General features: G+C 43.7%; 1 protein-coding gene across 3 annotated transcripts; it reads right to left on the minus strand.

The window, feature by feature from the left end:
- Positions 1-211: 211 nt before the first annotated feature.
- Positions 212-21,453, minus strand: hdlbpb (high density lipoprotein binding protein b). 3 transcript variants are annotated; one of them, XM_085399776.1, is made up of 28 exons: positions 21,320-21,453; positions 19,798-19,877; positions 17,930-18,031; positions 17,532-17,683; positions 17,132-17,347; positions 15,406-15,612; positions 14,958-15,173; positions 10,990-11,196; positions 10,148-10,255; positions 9,726-9,830; positions 9,417-9,495; positions 7,166-7,305; positions 6,972-7,076; positions 6,746-6,859; positions 6,587-6,673; positions 6,347-6,478; positions 5,379-5,597; positions 5,073-5,294; positions 4,762-4,980; positions 4,378-4,519; positions 3,749-3,876; positions 3,556-3,660; positions 3,325-3,459; positions 2,870-3,013; positions 2,606-2,785; positions 2,408-2,524; positions 1,510-1,668; positions 212-1,420 (listed from the first exon to the last, which is right to left on the minus strand). In XM_085399776.1, the coding sequence occupies exons 3-28, from the start codon at positions 18,003-18,005 to the stop codon at positions 1,328-1,330; spliced, it is 3,807 nt and encodes a 1,268-aa protein (XP_085255902.1). In that variant the 5' UTR covers positions 18,006-18,031; positions 19,798-19,877; positions 21,320-21,453; the 3' UTR covers positions 212-1,327. The 3 variants fall into 3 exon arrangements, with proteins under 3 accessions (XP_085255902.1, XP_085255904.1, XP_085255903.1); XM_085399778.1 differs by lacking the exon at positions 21,320-21,453 and adding an exon at positions 21,190-21,211; XM_085399777.1 differs by lacking the exon at positions 21,320-21,453 and adding an exon at positions 20,934-21,134.
- Between the last annotated feature and the right edge of the window lie 45 nt (positions 21,454-21,498).

Below are 21,498 nucleotides of genomic sequence, written 5' to 3' on the forward strand. Positions count from 1 at the left end.
AGCACCTGAAGGAGAGGAAACCAAAGTGCGGCTGTTTATGGTTGAGTTTTTTCTTTTTTTATCCTGGAACAGAGATGTCACTTTAAGCAGCACGTCTGAATTAAAGATGAGTTCAGAAGGTAAATAAAAAAGCAAACAAACAAACAAACAAAAAGAAACAAGAAAAACTCTCCAGGATGAGCTCCGAGCAGACAAACGGACAAAGACCAAGTAAAAGTTTGGTTCAGCTTCTTTCAAATATACATCTTAACTTGCACGCGCGCACACGCATACAGAGTCTTTCAAATATACCAGAAACCAACAAGAAGGACAACGACAACAACAAAAAGAATAAGAATCCCACACAGATTTAAAAAAATAGCGAAAAGTTCTTTGTACACTTCGAACAACTAGTAACATGTTCTCACCCCTGACGTACAGCATTCACTCCCAGACGCAAGGTTGCAAGCTACAGCGAGTGCTTTATAAAAACGCATGGTCACAGTAGTTCAAATGAAATGGCTCCTTTTGTTTTTTTCTGAATAAATAAAACAGTTGTGAGAAAACAAAAAAAAACAAAAAAACAACCTTCATTACAAAACAACCAGTGCAGGACTTCCACGTCTTCTTACTTATTATTTAAAAAGAACTACAGCAGCTGTTTGTTTTTTTTGCTCCCAGTTTGGAAATAATTTTTTTTTTTTTTTTTAAAGAGACTCATGGGTGGAAAAACCTTTCCTGAGCCCATCAACGCACGGATACAGCCCACTGCACCACATTAGCGAACTGGAAATGAGAAAGCTCTTCGTAAAAACCAGAGGAAATCTTTAAAAGTCGTCGGTGCTTACAAACTCTTCTCGCTCTAAAAAACAAAACCACACTCTCCTCTCTTTAGGTTTGCGTCAGGTACGTGAGGATGCCTCCTCGCTGCCCTCTGACAAAGTCAAACTTCTCTTATGTACCGCGCTGACGTGATGTCGAGGGGTGGGGGCGGAGTCTGGAAGCAGGAGGAGTAAAAAACAAACAAACAAAAGTGGTTGAACCGAGAGGAAGAGCAGGACAGCAAAACTATGGACAAAGGACTCAATGTTTTTTTTCTCTCGGGGGAAGGAAGAGGAGGAGGAGGTACTCAGGGAGACAGGAGGAAGAAAGAAGGAATAGTTCTCCCAGAATTCATTGTGGCTGGTTGTTAGGAGAACAGTGAGGAGGGGTGGTTCAGAGAAAGAGAGACAAAAGGAAGGTCACTAAAGAGGAGGGGAAGGCGAGCAGCAATTAGATTTGAGATTTGTTCTGTCTCTCATCGTCTACTTTACAGAAGTTTTGTTGGTTTTTCTCCAGATGAACAGCTTCAGAACTTCTTGGGGCCCCAGGCCGATGCCTGCTTTGGGGCTACGCCTGTCCCGAACGTGGGGAAATCCTCGGCGCTGCTCATGTCGGGAGCCTGGAAGGAAAACACACGGTCTGATGGGCCCTTACTGCACAGACATCCCTCCAACAACAGGATCATGTCATTAAACTAAGACATCCCACCTTGTTCCCAGCCGCGTTCCAGGGAGCGTCCCGCACCACAAAGCCCTTAGCCGGACCCCCGCTGCTGTCGTCCCCTCCACCTGCTCCGCCTCCCCCTCCGTAGCGAGATGGAGGCTTCATGTAAGCTGCCAAAGTCTCTGTCTCCGTCACGCTGAGCAGCTGAGAGAGATGAACAGAAGGAAAACTGCTCCTGAAAACAGCCTTTGTTGATGAGTCAGAATGATTTTCATTTCCTGGCCGGGATCCTGTGGATCTACTTGTTACCCCGAAGGCATGTAAAGCAATATATTAAATTTAAAACATAGTTACAAAATAACAGAAACGTGATTGCAAATATACCACAAATCTCTTTATCTGGTACAATAACTCGCGAACCGCAACAGATAAAGTGTTTTTTGGGGGGATTTCTGTCACAATTTATTGGAAAAACACATTTTCATCGGTGGGTTTTAATTATGATTATTATACCTCAGAGTTCATTAATATCATGAATATTTCCTCAAATCCAACAAAAACAGATTTAAAAATACAGAAATGTAAAACAAGCAAAACAACCAGATTTAAATTTGGCTGATCTCCCCTTCAAAGTCGTCTCCTCTTGTACCTCTGTGCTGCTTTGAACCTTGCTGCTGTTCTTAGATCGCGTCCTGTTTCTGACTGCTAGCGCTTGACTGAGAAGCATGCTCGGTATGTTTAACCCTAGAACCGCCAAAGAGGTCATTTTGACCTCCTGTGATTTTAAAAATCATGCAACGCCGTTAAAGTAAAACCCAATCATCTCATATTTCATGACCTTTCCTAAAATGCGTTTGTTCATCACTGCTGAGGATGGAATTTTAGCCGCATGTGCAGGACGTGTGCTGTAACTGCATCTCTGTCTTATATTCAGTGAACTCACATATTCCTCCTCCAAGTTGAGCAGGTGATCGATGGCGTTATCAACCGTCTCAGGAAGGCCCGTCACCGTCACTTTGTCGGGCTCGTCCGACCCGGGCTGAGGGAACCGGATATCCACCTGAGAAACCAGAGGAGTGAAGATCAAACATTTCCTCGTTTAACTTCAAAACGAGCGATCTATGAATCGATCCAAACCAACCTTGAACTCCTCCATCAGCTTGCGGATGGCTTTGCCGCGGGCCCCGATAATGCGGGCGTGGGTCCTCGGGTCCAGGTGAACGTCTTGGCTCACCATCTCCTGCAGCTCAGCGACAAGCTGCTGGATGGCCTGGCGCGCCTCCTCAACGTTACGCTCGTACCCCGAGATTACGATCAGATCCTGGGAGGAAAAGGAAAGGATTTGAAGTGATCAATGGGAACGGTTCGGCACAGAGCCAGGAAAAGACAAAAAAGGGAAACGGACCTGCTGCTCGTCTCCTTTGTCGGGGAACTGGATGCTCACGTCGTGGTCTTTTCTGATCTGAGAGATGACGGCTCCTTTGCGGCCGATAATCTTGGGATGAAACTTTGGATCCACAGACATGGTGACCTTGAAACTACGCAGGGCCTGAGAGGAGACAGAGCCACTGTTTTCTTTCTTTTTTAAATACATGTTAAAGAATAAGAGATACTACACACGCTACACATTCACTGCTATCAGGAAATCATGACCCCTGAGGTAATCTCCTAACTTTAAGAATTAAACTTGTGCTTCCATTTTTTCCCCCTTTCAAAGTTTTTTAAAGAGGTTTGTCTAATCTGGATGGATGACGTAATGATTGTGGATGATGAATAATCTGAAAATCTGTCGCTACGATCACGAGAAGCAAATGAAAAACTGAACTGTGATGATAAACATGACACAGTGTGTGCTTGTACCCTGTCCTCCTGCTCGGCCTGCAGTTCTTTCACCCTCTCCAGCAGCCCCTGTTTGGCTCGCTCCACGTTGGCTGCCAGGCCCGTCACCTTGATCACATCCAGCTGCTTCTCAGGCTGCGGCACCCAGATGTTCACCTACGTGCACAAAACCCCAAAGTTCACACGTTTGGAAAGCACGGGTATAGAAAGTCCCAGTAGATGGCACCAGAGAGCAGCAGCGTGTCGCCTTACCTCGTAGTCTTCCATCATCTTCCTGATTCCAATGCCCTTCTGGCCAATGATGTAGCGATGCAACTCATAAGACACCTCCACATCCTCTGTTATGGGCACCAACGCCTGAAGGAGGAGTCACAGAGCGTGTGCTCAGAGATATTAATGAACATTAAACAGCGTCACATCTCAGCTTAATGAAGATAGCGCCTACCAGCAGGGCTGCTTTAGCCAGCTCACATTTCTCTGCCCGCCCAGAGATTGTGATGATGTCACACTTGCGGGGCACAAACTCCGCCTCTGGACTGACCTCACCGTTCTCCTGTGGCGAAACCTCCTGAGCTGCAAGTTTACAATGAGAAAAACAGGGATTAAAAGTTTATATTTTGATATACAACTCTTAAACACTGATTTTTTTTTATACATGTAAAAGAATACGAAATACTACACATGCTACAGACTCACTGCCATCAATAGATTGTGATCTGGTGGAACTTGAAGGATTGAAGAATTACACTCTACCCGACTCTGCTAGGAACAGCTAATTTTGTTTGTGTTGCCATCAGGGAAAGTGCACAGTGCTGTGCGACTATGCAGCGTCAACAATCATAACACTGACTGACCGTTATTTCTCCCGTCTCTTCTTTGACATTTTAATTTCCCTTTATCAGCTGTTCTAAATGTTGATGCGGACAGATGAGCAGGTAGGGAGGAAACTTGAGAAAGGCCTGCTCATTTCTAACCTAGTGTGCTAAACTGCAACATAAACCCCTCTGCAGCGGCAACATCTTCACAGCAGCAGCAGGACGTAGCTGCGGGTGCACGTCGTGGGTCGTTTCTAACCTGCAGCGCTGTCGTCTCTCTCGGGGAACTTGATTTGCACCTCGTGCTCTCTGGTGATGTGCTGGATGCGGCAGCCTTTGGGGCCCATGACGGCGCGATGGTAGCGCTGAGGGATTGCCACCTCCACGGTCACCTGGGACTCCTGCTCGAGAGAGAGGAGGAGGAAAGAAGAAAACACAAAAGGTGAGCAGGTTCGATTCCAATTATAAATAATGAGCTTATTGAAGCGTCCTTGAAATAACATCCATGTCTGTCCAAAGTAGAAAACTTGCAGCTACTTTTGACAGCATTTCTGTGACTTTCACACAGTCAGATTCTTATAAATCAGCTTTGACCTGAGTGCAGATAGCGACCGTTTGTCTCTACGTGATTTCCGTCTCTCACCAGATCCTCGATGATCTCCTGGATGCGTTTCTTTGCGGCCTCCACGCAGTCCTTCGCTCCCTTCAGCGTGACCCGCTGGCTGTTCGCTCCAGTGCGAGGGAAGCTCACAGCCACGCCGCCGTACTCCTCAGCCAGCTCCCGCAGCACCTGTCCTCTCCGACACACGAAGTGGCGGTGATGGCGAACGTCCACCACCATCCTGTCCTCCACCACGTCGTCCTGCAAAGGGAGACGGCGAGATTGTTGATTTGAAAAATCAAGAATCAAGACATGAATTAAATGGTGATGTTTTGTAGGACAAAGGTCGTCACCAGATTTTTGACCAGACTTTCCAGCTCCTTCTGGGCCTGACGTACGGCTTCTTCTTTCCCTACGATGGTGATCAGCTCCTGCTCTGTGTCGTCAGGCGACGGGAAGATGATCCGGGCGCCCGTCCGGTCTCGGACGCGGCGAATATTGGCCCCGCCCCGTCCGATTAAGAACTTGTGGTACTCTGGTTTGGCCTGCAGCTCAGCGGTGAAGTTGTTTACTTGCTGCGAAAGGCAGAGGATGGGAGGAGGATGTAAGTATTTAAACTTTTAGTCACCTCTTCTATTTATTCGCTCTTTCCTGCTCACCTTCTCTTCCGCCAGCTGCAGCAGCTGCTTCTTGGCTTTCTCCACCTCACCGACGGGCCCTCTGATCGTGACCTTGTCGGAGCCGGAGCCCTCAGAGGGGAAGTGGATGTGGACGCCGCCGCAGTCTTCCATGATGGAGCGCACGAGGCAGCCCTTTGAGCCAATCAGAGAGTTGTGCAGCTTGGCTGGGATGGTGACCTCTGCCTCTTTAATGTTGGCCTGGAGGGACGGAGAGGGACAGGCTGAGATTTTCATGCAGTTTAAAAACTGACGACAAAGACGAACATTTTAGAAGACGTAATTAATTCCCAACAGAGGAAACCAATAAATATTCAGTCCATCCACCTTCTGCTGCTCATCCAGGCTGGGGTTGCAGAGGGCAGGTCTGAGCAGGGAACCTCAGCCACCTCCTACAGCTCATCTGGGGCGATACGGTGGTGTTCCCAGGCCAGCCAAGAGATATAATATCTCCAGCTTCTTTTAACAAAGAAATCTTAACCCACTGTCATTTTTTCCTCTTTTTAATATTACTTTGGAGAATTTTGTACCCTTCTGTGGGATTGGAGAGATGATAAAAAAACAAGAGAAACCGGATTTTGGCTCAGAACCATATCTAATAGTTCATCTCTGCATATGTGGTTTCAAAAAGTCGAGCGGTGTAGGGAGAATTAAATTCTGCTTTTTAAGTCTAGAACTGCCATAATGGCAAAGATGCCGTTTATTTAAGAAGTTTATATCGACTCTTTAAAATATAAAATAAGATTAAAGCCAGCAAGCAACCCGCTGATTTTCCTAATGCAAGTTAGGAGTGTTTTTTCAGGTTAACAACTCCACTGATCGTCTATGGATATGACTCTAATCGAAAGATTTAATAAATTATTCATCCAAGAAACAAAAAGAAAGTAGATTTTAAAAATCTATTTTCTTCAAAACTCTTCAAGCATCAACCAAAAGCAACCATGTCTCACCAGCTCTCTCTGGATGGCGAGGATTCGGTCTCTGGCCGCCTCGCAGTTGTTCTTCTTGCCCGTGATGACGATCATCTCCGAGTTACTGTTCTCCGTTGGCAGGTCGATCTTGGTGTTGGTCTCTTCGCGGATCTGGCAGTGCGAGCGTCTGCCGTTAGTTTTTGTCTTAAACGCTACATTCTGATCTAATAATTTTAGGAGTCAGATTTGGACAGAACCTGTAAAAAAAATAAATCTCACCTTCTTAATGTTGGCGCCCCCTTTGCCAATTATGTTCTTGTGAAACTGCTTGAAGATGGGAACGGAGAGCGAGAAGCTATTTTCAATCTGCGAGAGAAAGAAACCTGTGTAAGGGCTGAGGACAGGGAGAGGCAAGACGACAAAAACAGAGGGTCGTACCAGGTCAGCGATGATTTTCTGGAGAAACTTGGCGCATTTCTCCACCTCATTTTTTGGACCTCTCAGCTGGACGATGTCGCTCTTTTGCGACGGGTCGGGGAAATTGATAATGACCTAGAAGGCAGCGAGATGATAATCACCAAATTACATTACAGCTGAGTCAAAACAAATCATTGAACGGTGATGACAAGGCCAGACAAACTCTCGGGTCACAGAGGACGTTCACCTCGGGAAACTTATCTCGAACTTCTTTGATTTTTTCTCCTTTCTGTCCGATGATTGTCCGGTGAAACTTCTGCTCCACGATCAGATCTTTGGTGCGCTCGTTTTCCTTGAAATGACAAAAACGTAAGAAATAAAGCTCTTTATGCCATCTGGCTCTATCAAACCAATGAACCTATGCTTTGAGTCCATTCTCACCATCCTCTGAACCATCTCCATGAGCTCTCTGCGTGCCAGCTGTACTCCTTTAGGATCTCCCTCGATCCGCACCAGGCCACTTCGCTCAGAATCCTGCGCGATTCGAACCGACACCTTGTACTGCTCCTTGATACGATTTACTGTAGTGATACAGGGAAAACAGCAGAAATGAAATAAGAGTGAAAACCTGACATCACCCACTCTCACACCGGCACACTCACACTGAAACACAACCTGAAGAATGTCCTGCTTCACTGCCCCTAATACTCTAAAGGAGACCATGATTTAAAAAACAAACATCAGGACAAGTATCCATCGGAGTATGAATGTGTGTCAGTGTTAGCTGGTAACCACTTAAAGCAGAGAAGAAAGTGCTTGTGTGAATGGGTGAATGTGGCATGTTGCATAAAGCGCTTTGAAGGATCCGGGAGAGCAAAAAGCGCTAAATAAGAATCAGTCCATAGAGAACTATTTCTCTTAAAATGTTTAGAAGAAAACGTGTCCAAAAGGTTTTGAAAGTTGGTTCTTTTTATCTACATGCAGTGTTTTGAGAGGGAGAAATGTTTCGTCATTCATCCAAGCCTGAAGTAGTAGAATAAACATAAGTTCAAGCTCCATAGAATTGTACTAACTCTGTTTTGTCTTATATAGTACATGTTTGCACGTTTTAATAAAATGCTGCAACCATTTCCTATTTATCTAACAAGATATAAAGAAATGAAGGATGGAAAAGATTTCTGCAGGACACTTTAGAAGCTAAATCCATGTTTCATAGCGTCTATCCACCTTCAGACGTTTCCAGGTCCAAACTCAAAACAACACCGTGGCATCGCTGAGAGTTAAAAAGTGTCTAAACTCTTTCATCTTTAATAAAATGATCAGTGTGGCTGCTCTACCAGGTGTAACAATTAAGTTTAACATCCACGAAAACAGGATTAATGAAGCTTAACAGAGTTAGAAGTTAGCAGGGAGTTAGCTCGCTAGCTTTCATATAAAGATGATATACCAGGTTCTGACTGAGGGATTTCTGTAAAACTAAAACGTACAGCTCTGCTATCACTTTGGACATAAATGAAGACAGAAAACTAAACAGCAGTGACTTTTGTGGGGTTACTGAAGTTGGGCTAGCTATAATGATGTGCTACGTGGTGGCTAGCTACACAGCTATGGTTAGGATAATATAAACACCTGAGCAAAGGGAAGTGGGAGGATGAACGCTAAATTTTTTTTCCTCTCAAAAAAATTAACATGAGGGTTCCTGATTGTTAGGGACAAATGCAAGGCAGGAAAAAGATGCTGAAAATTGACCAAACTTCAGAAAAACTGAGACGATCGATCATCAGCACGAGGTTGGTCATCAACATACTGCTGCGTGGTTTGGATTACTCGCTATGACAAAAATCCTGATCCTCAGCTTCATGTACTCATTCAAGTCTTCGTTAGCCTCAGAATGACTCTTTTCTAACCTGTTCAAACATCTGGTGGCAAACCATGGGCCGTAGTTACATCGCAAGGTTTTAAAAACTCAGCTTTTTCTGCTGCAGATGAATAGTGGTAATAAAAACTCAGAGAGGCCGACAGAGATCATTGACTATTTTTAGGGGCTTGTTCAGATTAAAAAGAACAAGATACAAAGCATTAAAACATGTTAAAAACACAACAGCATTAATGGACGCAGTTTGGACCTGGAAGCAGGTCTCATACGTCATCACTTAACAGCCAGATAGGATTCATGCTCAAAGATGGAGCAGTTTTAAACCTGCTGGAGAACACTGATGTGCTGTAGGTAAGAGCCTGACATCTGTTATCAAAGACTAGCTCTCATGATGAAAATCAGGTCACTAACACCCGACTCATGACTCACAATCCAGTTCCCTGCTTTACAACACAAACACTGCAGGAAGTCTGAGATCAGCGACAGCCACATGACAACTTTTCAGTTTAAAAATCACTCAAAACCCTGAATTTGATGCTTTCCATTAAATATTCTACCCCAGGCAGCATTTGAATTATCTAAACTAAAAGCAACTAGAATGACTGACAGGAAAAATCTAAATACATCGATATGTGTGGATCAAATGATCTTTACCATTATATAAAACATGAAATAAAAGCACTTTTAAAAACATATTCTTTGTTAGTTTTGCAGGTAGGGAGACAAACTAATGAGGTGCAACAAGGGCTCCACCTGGGAGTATGACAGATTTGCTACAGTTTAGTTTTCAGGTCAGGGGTAAAGCGATCGACTCACTGTTGGCTCCGTTCTTTCCGATGAGGTGTCTGTGGAAACGCTGATCTATGTTGATTTCGGTGTAGTCCATCCTCACCAGCTGGACACCGGGTAAGAAAAAGGAGATTTGGATTTATAAATGTGAACCAACACTCAACCAATCAAACGTGATTCTCTCTTATCTCTCTTCGGGTCTACCGAACCATAAGTGTGTGCGGCTCTTCCAAAGCTTTGTCCAACACAGCAATATTTCTTTCAGTGACAGAAGACAATACACGTCATGTCTACCGTAGCTTTGTTGTGTTGGTGTACGTGTGTGTCTGCACTGACCAGGTCCTTGATGATCTCTTGTATCTGGGCCTGAGCCTGCTCCACCTCCTCCGTCGGCCCTTCAAGACTGATGCGCTCCTCGCCATCGGTAAACTCTATGTGAACCTACACACACAGACAGGAATAAAGGCAAGCCAGTTAGGACGTTTCCCCTTCTGTGTTGATTCTTCCATGCTGTAATTCATCTCAGCTGACGTCAAGTTTCTAAAATCAAGTGTCCTCCGCAGTCACTTTTCTCTGTCTGTGTTTTGTCCAGCATTTTTTGCTTTACTGGTCCCATTTTGCACAACAACTGCTGCCATAACACAGCCTCCCCCCACAAAGCTTTCTGTCACGCTGCAGGAGCAGGATGTGAGACTTCTGTGTTATCTCTGGCTTTTACCTCAGATCACCCCACGCCTTCTTTGTTCTCCTTTCCTTACCCGTGGTAGCTGCTGTGTGATCCGCCCGATGTTCTGTCCTTTCTTGCCAATGATGAAGCGGTGCAGCCAGGCGGGGGCAGTCACCTCCACCACCATTACGCTCTTAGCCTGAACGGGTACAAAACATTAAAACCATGTTTGCACTGACAAATCACAGAAATAGTTTTTCTGCAATGGCTTAGTTGCAACTTAAAATAAAGGGGTTATATGGGGCTTTTCCTTCTTTCCATATTAAATATTTAAAATGAGATCAGTGTACATGCAAGTAATCCCTGTGAGCCAAAGCTCAGGCTTCAGACTACTCTACACGCTCAGTCTCCAATGCTTGTACCGAGCTGACTTCAGCTCACCACGGATTTCCTTTTATGGTCACGGAAGCTAAAGCAGCTTGTTTCAGACACAGGGTGAGGTGGAGTACGTATCCTGACCTGGTGGAGCCCAAAACCAAAGTTTAAAGGAAGACTTAAAACCAGATGTTGCTATATGACTTCTGGATTGGTCAACAAATCCATCATAAATGTTTGCCTCTAATATTGATAAACTACATATAGATTAATCATTGCCCAACTCTCCCAATTTCTTTCACTGTAAAGATGTGGATGTGATGTACTTGCTGAGGTTGTTAATCTTGCTGCTCTGAACTATTAAAAATAAATACATCTAAACATAAAGTCTCAAAAAAAAGGAAATCTAGGCCGTCTGAGTACCTCTTGGATGTACCCTGTAAATGCAACTTCAGGGACTTTTATTCCCTACATTTCTGCCATAACAAAAGCTAATTACATTAAGCAAAATGCAATCTCCATCTCTGTCCTTTAATTACAGTTTTCTCGTGTTCTCACCTTGGCGTAGACCTGTGTGAGTGCTGGTCCCAGTTTGTCAGGCTCCCCTCTGAGGATGATGGTTTCTGAGCTGGAGTCCAGAGGAGGCATCTCCACCGACACCCCCGTGGCCTCCAGGATCTCCTGCAGGGTGTTGCCCTTCGGACCTATGATGTACTTATGCTGAGACTTCTTCACCTCCACAGAGATAGTCGTGGTCTTCCGCTTCTGCGAGGAGGACATGGACAAGTGATAAGACAATCGTGGCGAGAGGATGTGGGTAAATCGAGAAGCTCGTTGAGGGATGGATGGAAACATAAGAGGAGACAGAAAGAAGAAAGAAATCAGGGAAGCAGGAAGGAGATGGGAAAAGTCAAGTAACAGAAAGACCGGACATAACCCTGGGGAAGGAGAAGGGAACAGAAGGAGGGTGACTGACAGATGAAAGTGGGAAGGCAGCAGAGAAAGTACATTTGTTTTTGCTAATCATATATATGCACTAAATGACATTAGCATTCTCATCCTGTTGTTCTCTGGGGAAATCCAATTTTCTCCCGTTATTATCTCCGGCTTGCCTATCATCGGAGCTCATCTGCTACAAACACGCAGTTCCTCTGCTTCACCCATCCATCTCACAGAGCTTCTTTAAAGTTGAGATAATGCACAAACTCTAAATAACCTCCTTAAATACAGAAACACATTAAATCAAACACCTTTGGTACAGATTAGCTTTATGGTTCATGAGATGGAGCGAACAAGTAAAACAAGACTGGTGAAACAAAATAACCACACTGAGCTGCCTGCAGTCATGCGTGTCCTTCAGTAAAACCCTAAACTAAACCGCGCGCTGCTTTCCCACAGCGAGTCGTTCGGGGTAACAGAAACACCCGAGCGTCTAAAATGTCAATGCAAATTTAGCCCGGATGAAAAAACTGGCACAAACGACTGAAAAAAGCAAATAAAAATCATGCATGAAAATAACAAACACGAGACTCCCCTTTATTAAGTATGTGATCCTATTTTTATCATTTTCTTTGTTCTTTGTTTGGATTTCTGCAAAATCTTAAAGATTTGATTATATTCTGAGGACAAATGCAGCTGGAGTCATTATTCCTGCTAAACTGCTTGCAAGTCCACTTGAAATCTAACGCACATGCATAGTTTGCATATTGTGATGTAAATTTTCTCTGGACAAGACACAAAGACGCACAGGACCAGTGTGATGACCGAACTTGCTTTACTCTGACCAAAAGGCCCCTGACATATACGGAAAGTCTTTATTTTATATTTTTGGCTTGATATTTTTGACTCTGTGTTTTTTTTAAAAACAACAACAACAACAAAACAACAACACGTCATCATGAGTACTGATGCAAATTAAGTATTTTAAGGTCAATGACACAAACAAGTGGACCACAAAAACAAAAAGAGGAAAAAGAAAGGCATTGATGGAGCAGACAGAATCGGATGATTTCCAATCAGCCACTCAGCTTCCCATATGTCCAATGAGCCAGTCATGAATTTGAAACACATGAACAGCAGCTCAGAGAAATAGTCACATGAACGCTCACAGCCACACGCTAGCATGCTGTCGGCATAGAAACGCTTCACTTTGAGCGCGTACACAAACAAAGGCATAACTGTGAAAACGTTTGTAACAGCACAACCAATGACACACTTAAACCCCCCCTCACCTAGGGCTGGGCCATATTATACCGTTCACGGTAATACCGGTATAACGTTATATCGCGATAGAATATGAGTAAAACGCGCATGCGCAGTGCCTTTGTTTTCATACGCACATGGCCGATTGTTGAGTGAAACAGATGAACCAGAATTGGTTTGTAAAAATGGTGCAACTTCAGTGATGTGGAACTGGTTTGGTGTTTATCCGTCAGATACACAACAAAGCACATTTTTTTGCAGAACATGCAAGCGGCCGTCGTTATTGTCGTATTTGTCGGACTAAGATGCTCTTAAATCTGGGAGTAATCTGGGTCCTAAACTCAGTACACTTCAGGTCAAACAAACACTGCAGCATCACTGAGAGTTAACTGTCTAAATTCTTTCATCTTTAATAAAACGATCAGCATTGCTGCTTTACCAGGTGTAACTATGAAGTTTAACTTCCAGGCATCCATGAAAACAAAATTTATTACATTTAACGGAGTTAGAAGTTAGCAGGAAGCTAGCGAAAGTTAGCTCGCTAGTTTCGCTAGTTACCTAAACATGATATAGCATGTTCTGACTGAGAGATTTCTGAAAAAATTCAAACGTACAGCTCTGCTATCACTTCCAACATAAATGAAGGCAGGAAACTAAACAGCAGTGACGTTTGTAGGGTTACTGAAGTTGGGCTAGCTGGTATATAATGATGTGCTACGTGATCGCTAGCGACACAGCTATGTTAGCATAACATAAACGGTGAAGCTGGAGGATGAACACTAAGGTTCCTCATGGTTAGAGACAAATGCAATCGCATGGCAGGATGCTGTAAACGGACCAAACGTCAGTCAGGAGAACAACTGAGATAATCCATCCACAATACAAGGCTAGTCATTAATATACTGCAACAACATGGGAATAGAGCAGCTGCCAGAGAATTCAACATCAATGAATCAATGGTACAGAAGTGGAGGAAGCAAGAAGAATGAGTTTAATAAAGTTTGATTTATCTAACTGCTTTGTTTAGCTCAATGTGCCTTATGGTCCAAAAAATACGTACTGCACACTACAGTTTAATGTTGCAAAGCACCTCTTTTTAACTTCAGTGGATATTATACATGGTTATGCTCAGGATATGTCAGCCCATTTCTACTGGAAATGCCTTTTGGTTAAACTTTCAGCAAGGAATTTGCATTTGCACTGTTACATTTTTATAAAGCTTTAATGTACATAAAAACCAGCTTCTTGTTTAAGTGAAAATAAATGGAAGGTTGTCTTTTTGCGCTAGTAATGTTGTGGAGTTGTATTTTGTCTCGCATCAATTATATCGTCAGTTATATCGTTATCGCAAATTTTCAAATGTATATCGTGATAAATATTTTTGGCCATATCGCCCTGCTCTACCCTCACCCCGCTTAACATGGATATTTTAAAGAAGCTGAATTTTTTATTTTAAAGAACCTGACATTTGTCCTTTTATATAAATCTGTTACACCTGCTTTTATTGGGTAAAGGTGGCTATACAGCAGCTCATTGCACATCTATAAAATACAGAAATAAAGAATAGATATATCAACTAATACAAACAATATTAAAAAAAGAAATGCTAAAAAGGCAGCATCATGGGTACAGAAAGGTCACAATTCTAGGGGGTACAATTTACAACCATACATGATCCCACCAAGCAGCAGACATCAGTGGAGGTCGTTTTCTGGCTCAATCGCTTCGGACAGTAATGGCCTTTAAGAAAATTTCCCTTTCTCTCTAAATTTGGTTAAAAGCAATCAGTGAAAACTGTTCAGGCCATTACAAAGATTGACTTTAATCCATCTTCAACGCTGACTTCCTTTATTCTGAACAATTTTCTATGGATCTGAGGTTTAAAGTTTGTCTAGTCAACAAATAATGCTACAAAACCTTTAAATTAGGCTTAAATTCAGCACACCCAGAGCACCTAGCTGTTATCTTTAACTCAAACACGTGTCTCTGTTTCTTCGAGTACCACATTTGACTGATGCTTTGGTAGTCAAATGTGATCAGACAGCCGCTCCACAAACACAGACTAGTATTACCAAGAAATAATACAATTGAAAAATATGAATTTAAATATGAAAATGTGTCGAGCCAACAAAGGTCTGGGTTTCGATCTGCTGATCGTCTGGGCAGTTTGAAAGGAGGAAGAGATGACCTTTGACCTTTTAACTCAATGTAAACATAACAGGGCATCTGATTTTTGGGGGATTTTTGACCTAAGAGGACTTAAAGTCGCTCATGTCCCATGTCTGCAGGATGGGGCATGAATAATCTCTGGAAAACAGTCCCACCTTGTCTTCGTAGATGGCTCGGATGCGGCTGACGGCCAGCGCGACCGCCTCCTTCTCGCCGGTGATGACGATCTCGTCCTTAGGCAGGCTGGACGGTGGGATGCTGATGCGGGCCCCTGTCTCAAGGCTCAGCTCCTGCACCAGCCTGTTGTGGGCTCCGGCGATGAAGGGGTGGAAGGCTTTCTCCAGGGACAGACGCTCCACCGCGCGCTTGTCCTGGTGAGTGGGTGAGGAAGAGCAGGAGAACGACGGCAGACAGAAGAGTCGATCAAACGTGACGTCATGGTGATGGTTCAACACGATTCAATATTGAATAGTAAGAAACAATTTAGTTCCTAATGCTACTGTTTGTGCATCTTTTCACATTGCGAGACCAATTAGTTTCAGTTGAGCAGAAATTAGTTATTAAAACAACCCCCACCCCCCTATCCACCCACCCATGTCTGACCTGCTCAGCAGAGATCAGCAGGATCTCATGGCGAGCCTTCTCAATTCCCTCCTTGGTGCCGGTGATGCGAATGTTGGCGCTGGGGTCGTCCGGGCGTGGAATAGCAATCTTGGTGGCAGTCTTCAGCTCCAGCTCCTGCAGCTTCTCACCGTTCTTCCCAATGACAAATCGATGGTGCTCCTTGGGGATGGCGACCGTTGCCGACGCCTAGAGGAGCAGGAGAAAGTTTTCAGGAGCAAGTAAGTTAGATTTGTAGTGTTTCCCAATGGAAATAAGCCTTCTTATTTATCAGGGTACAGCAACAGCCACAGAAATCCCTTTTAATTCTAATGTTGGTGGAGCTTTGTGCACATGTACAGAAAATACCTTTTTTTAATAGTCATCATCTACCAGGGAAAGTAACAGGATGACATAAAATTCCTACTATCAAAGTTTTCTTTAAACTTGGTAAAAAGCATTCGACCTTGAAAAGAGAACAGAGAGCCTCTGCACTTTTTTCAACCAGTAACTGCAGCTCAGTGCACCAACTGAAGTGGAAATCAGCATGTTTGCTGCTGAGGCACAAAGGCCACCCCTGGGAGCTGATGGTCATTTTCCGGCTCAACTTTTTGTCCTAAACTGGCCTGATAGGATTATTCGAGCCGCAGCCGGTATTTGCCCTCCGTGTGTGTCTTTGGATCACGTTTCAACATTACGCAGAGCGAAACAAAAACATTTTTTAGCCACCGGTTACACTGTTCTGATGTTTCTGTTTCACAGTGATTTTTGTTCAAAGATAGATGGCTGCGTATTCAAATTCTTTGCTGCGGGTTTAAGTTTATCTGAGTTTCAGAGGTTTCACTGTTTTTGCAAGTCACACAAGAATGAATAACAAATGTAAAGCCTGCACTGCACAAATACTGACAACAGACTGTCTTCTGATTGGTTGCCCCTCACAAACAAGAGGTTCGAACAGCAGGCAGATGGAACTCCTGTGCTCGCGGCCAACGCTGTGTACCTGAGATGACCATATTAAGGATATCCTGTCTCTTTAACTTCGTACAGAGCTGGGGTATTAAACATAAGGCCTGAAGGCCAGAATCGGCCCAGCAAAGACTTCAATCCGGCCCACTGGAAGGCTTCAGATAACAGGAGTACATCGATTTTGAACAAATGAAAAAAATTTCCCTTGCGGTATCAATAAAGTATCAAACTATTGGCTTAAGATTTGCAGATTTTCCTCCTGATAAAGTTTCCACCTGCAGCGTCATTCATTCCACACCAAAGAGTTTGGTAATAGGTGAACAATTAAATGACTGAAAAGTTCCACTTTTTCCAGCATCTACTAGAACTTTTTGTTTTTCTTGTATGTGTTATAAATACAGCACACTCTGGGCAATGAGCTAACAGAGTTTTACACATTTACAACGAGGAGGACCTCACACGTACTATTGAAATTATTCTTTTCTGTCTTTTTTCTTTAAAAAAAATTAAACGTAACCATCTCATATGTTGAGTTAAATCTCTTTATACTGACAGAAAGGGCAGTTACGCTGACCCACTATGTAAAATGACTTTAACATCCCTGTGTTAGAGCATTAATAACTTTTTGCTCACATTGATTACTTGTACACACTCTGACCAGCTTTTCAAACAGAAAGTAAAAAATTACATATATGTATATCCTCCCAATATTTTCCAAATCCAGATCACTTAATTATACTATGAGTAGTACGAGTGCATTTACCTGTGTCTGCAATCGAGCTACGATTTCTTTGCGAGCCTTCATCACGGAGTCCACTTTGCCAGTGACCATGATGGACAGGCCCTGGTCTTTGGCCAGAGACAGCTCGATGTGCGCTCCCGTTCGCTGCATGATGTCCAAGCACACTTTGGCCTCCTCGCCCTCCCCAAACTGGCTGTTGTCCTTGTAACGACGCTCCTCTAGGGGCACGTGGAACACCTGGGTACAGACGAGTTGAAAGTGTTTTTTTCTTGCTTGTTGTTCCCAGAACATGCATCTTTCATTAGACCAGCTCTACTGCAGCTAAAAGGCTTGAGGCTAAATTCAGTTACAGCCATCATCATTAAAAGAGCTGAGAAATGCATTCATTCACTTTTAACAGTCCCCACAGTGGGCTCCTCACCTGGGTGATGACAGAGGCTTTGATGGGTCTGATCTTGCTCCCCCATGCCGAAGGCGGCTCTCCAGCCTTCTCCCCTGGTGCTCCCTTCTCTGGCAGTGGAGGGAAGGCCTCCAGATAGGTAGGGATGTAGGCCTCATCCTCCGGGACGCAGCCTGGCCCGGAGAGATAAAGATAAAAATGGCAAGGAAGGAGTAAGAAAACAGTATGTGTAGGGAAGGATTGTTAACAACAAAGATACCAAACAACAATAAAAATAAGCCTGTGTCAAAAACACATAATGCACATATCAGAAAATCTAAACACATTAAACTTGGGCTAATAATTTGCTCACTAGTTTGGGCTCGTGAGGGGAAAACTCTAGCAAGAATAAAAATAAGTGGGAAGGTGCAGGTCGTTACCTGTGATCTCCTGGTCCTTGAGACCACTGCGATGCTCTGCAAAGCTTTCCGGGGTCAACACTGCCACTGAGCTCATGGTTCAAGACTTATTCCACTATTCCACTGAAACGGAAACATGGGAATATTGATTTTTTTTTTTTTAAAGAAAAACAATAAATCAGAACCTTAGAGGAGGAAACGCACTGCTGTGTTTTCATGAAATCTCAGACTGATAAAGCACTAACTACGATCAAATTGCTTTCACATTGTTTCCCTCCCTGTGCTCTCTAGGACTGCTTAGAGAAGGCCCTGAAGAACCACACTCCCTCTGTGGCTCTGCCGCGTTGCACCGATGCTGCACGCTGCACCTGAGATGCTGCACGCTGCACCTGAGATGCTCCAATTAGCACTTAACAAGCGTCAGATAAACACACAGTGCTGCGAAGCCTCGGGGACGGGGTTATCACAGGTCAAACGCTCAGAGCTGTCCAAGACAACTGCTGCGGACATTCCTCGTGATGCACTATCACAGGTCAGATCTGCTCAGCTCGCATCACAACAGTGGGTCCCATAGGATTGTGAGTCCAAAACATAACCCACAGGACCTCCAAGATCTCTGCTAACTCAAGGTTCGAGGGGTTCATGCACAACTAGACTAAAAACATCTATTTATCTAGCAGCACATAAATAAAGACGCTGTTTTGGCGGGTCTTTAAAGTCGAGCTGCAGCCTGTCCTCTGCATTTAACACACACACAGTGGACAGCAAAGAGATGGCGATGAACTTAAGTGGCATAAAAAGAGCACTTCGTTCTTGCTACAAGTATTCTAAAATGTGTAATCAAAACCTTCAAAGAAGCTGTCAAATAATACTTATTTGGCCCTTGAGTTAATCCACTACATACAAGTCATTTTAAGTCATTTTAGCTCCTCTCACTTTGAGGCCATCCTCCATTTAAGCCACGTTTCTTCTGATTGGCTGCCCTTCATAAAAAGTTTTAAGCTTTCTGAAGACTCTCTGAGCTCACAGGGATTAGCTGCACATATGCTGCGACTTTGACCATGTTTAACATCAGCATCCTCTGCTGTCACAGTATATTTACACCCACAGCAGGCTAAAGCTACACCCCGACCACATGAGAAGGTGACAGCACCCCATTTCTGCTGCGATGTCCAGAAACTCAAGGACAAGCCTTCGAATGAGTTATAGAGATAGTCATACACTTTATGCAGTTTAAAGTATAAATATTAACATATTAAAGGAATGCAGTTTGAATTAGAAAGAATGTTAAAATGTAGTGTACTTCTATTGTAATCTGAGATAAAATGTTATTGAGGAGAAACATATCATTTCATTTATTTTTGCTGCAGCCATAAAGTTCTTTATGCGAGGGGGTGAGGACGTGGGGGTGAGGGGGTGGCAGGCACTGAACTCTGTAACTGTGCATTTTGGGAACACTGATACAGTCTTGTGATTAAGGGGAATTTTTATTTTATTTATGGCAACAGAGCAGTAAAATAAAAATCAGTGAATACTACAAGCACACATTTATGAGTCCAATTAGCAGCTGAGGAAGTTAATCTTACAACTTTTGTTGAGTTGTTTTAAGACAGTTTTTGTTTTGTTTTTTATCTTTCCGATAAAAATGTAAGTGATTGGGTTTTTTTTATTGTTTTATTATCTAACATCTATGAAGCTCTCCAGTCGAGCTTTCTCTCCTTAAACGTGACTGTGTGCTCTCAGGGATGCCATATGAACCAAGCTCTTCAAGTCCACCCGCATTGCAAATGATCCAGCAGTTGTACCCTCTAAAGACAAAGCTGTGGAGGACGTGATCATTCAGAAGTAGTATTGTCTGCCAGAACTGTAGAAAGAGAGCCCAGGCTTACCTGCAAAAGGTCAATTGCCAGAGAGTCCGTCCAGTTAGCGGCTACCGTAGGCGCTTCAGTGTGAGTGTGTGTTTCAGCTCCTGGATGCACAGGAAGGAAAATAAAAAGAAAGAGTAAAAGTGAACAAAGGTAAATCAAACAGCTCTACAGCACGGAGGCTGGGTAAACACCCACACTGCACTGCACCTTATACCGTCTCGAGCTGATTCACTCTCCTCCTCAATTCCCTCCCTCTCCTCTGCTCTCTAACAATCCTCCCTCTGAGATTTCACAAATTCAACAGCTAAGGAAACCTGAGAGCAAACGCTTCCAAACACCACATGTGACAAAAAATAAATAAAAAAATAGATGTCCCACTACTTTTTTTTTTTTGCCCTGTAAGCAAAGCTGCAGTGTCTCTTGAAAGTGTGTTTAATAGCTTTAGTCCAACAGCAACCAGCTGGTCAGATACAGGAGCAGTGCCATTTTAAATGTCATATTTCAGGATCATATTTGTGCGGGATGGAACAAGCTAAAAGAGCAATTACAGCATAATACCATTTTAACACTGACGTTACTTAAGGGGAAATAAAAGGGATACTTAAGTGGCAGTGGGGTCTTAAGATACCCTCAGACTTTACACAGTGGGAGCAAACATAAAAACAATCTTTTGAAGAGCTTATAAATAATGGACGTGCAGCACTCTTACAGATAAAACTATCCGAGACACAGTAATGTAAGCAGCTGAAATTAGCTCCTCGCTAAATGCGTCTTTACACATTAATGAAGCAGCAATAATTAATGGAGTTACAATGTAATGTAACCGTCTAGGGTCATTTAACTTCAGGTACATTTTGGAGCTATTACACAAGTGTTTTTTTTACCACAGTGAACGTTTTAAAAGCGGGACTTTTGGCAGTAGATGCGCTTTCCGTTATGGTGGTGGCGATGCTTCGCAGCACGCAGAGGGTTGTGGGGGTTAAACGGGCTCCCACTGTGGGTCACCACCTGCTTCCACGATGTTAGTTTGCTAACATTAGGCGAGAAAACTAGAAACAAACGGAGGAAATAGGAGCACCGTAATAACTATCAGTTGCAGCAGCTAAATAAAAAAGGCAGCCGTACACGGTGCTAGCTAACAGCTTCGCTAAACGCACCTTTCTCCAGCCGACTGATGTATTTCTTGCTAGCTTGAGGACGCACTGCACGGCTGGTCCTAACTAACTAACATCGGTTAAAAGCAAACTAAAGGTCTCAAAATATTAGTAAGCACTTTCGCTGAGCTAACACGCATCGCTTCGCGCCGACCTCAGCCAGACATGATTAGGCGCAAGGACTTTCTGATAATCGGCTAAAAAACAAGCCAGGCGGACGGATAACCAGCTCCAGCACGCTAGCTCTCGGGACGCTAACCTTGCTATCCCCGGCTGCTTGTCGCTTGCAGGCTAACCGACTCTATCGCCACCGTAACTACACTTTAACTCCCCCAATGCATTCATATGTGCATTAAAAAGTAAAGATAAAATAAACCTAGAAATCCTACCTTTCAAAGAGAAAATCTACCAGAGGGTGTGTGTTTGACAGGTGATGGTGTAAACACAGATGTGATTGGTCTAGGAGCATTTCCTCTGCCGGCGGAGTGATACCAACCAAGCGCTGCGACTCAACGAGTATAAAGGAAATGCCGCAGTATCTTTGAGCGGCACGAGCATCCCAGTTAAA

Source organism: Rhamphochromis longiceps, linkage group LG3 (assembly GCF_057381845.1).
Source record: "Rhamphochromis longiceps isolate RC_006_pf linkage group LG3, R_longiceps_female_GT1.1, whole genome shotgun sequence".
NCBI classification, from domain to species: Eukaryota; Metazoa; Chordata; class Actinopteri; order Cichliformes; family Cichlidae; genus Rhamphochromis; species Rhamphochromis longiceps.

Bases quoted from the DNA above. Each gene is read 5' to 3' on its own strand.
- hdlbpb (XM_085399776.1), bottom strand. From the start codon at position 18,005: ATGAGCTCAGTGGCAGTGTTGACCCCGGAAAGCTTTGCAGAGCATCGC. The intron at 17,684-17,929 runs GTAACGACCTGC...TCTCCGGGCCAG, and splicing joins CAAGGACCAGGAGATCACAG to GCTGCGTCCCGGAGGATGAG. The intron at 1,669-2,407 runs GTGAGTTCACTG...CATCTCTCTCAG, and splicing joins TCAACTTGGAGGAGGAATAT to CTGCTCAGCGTGACGGAGAC.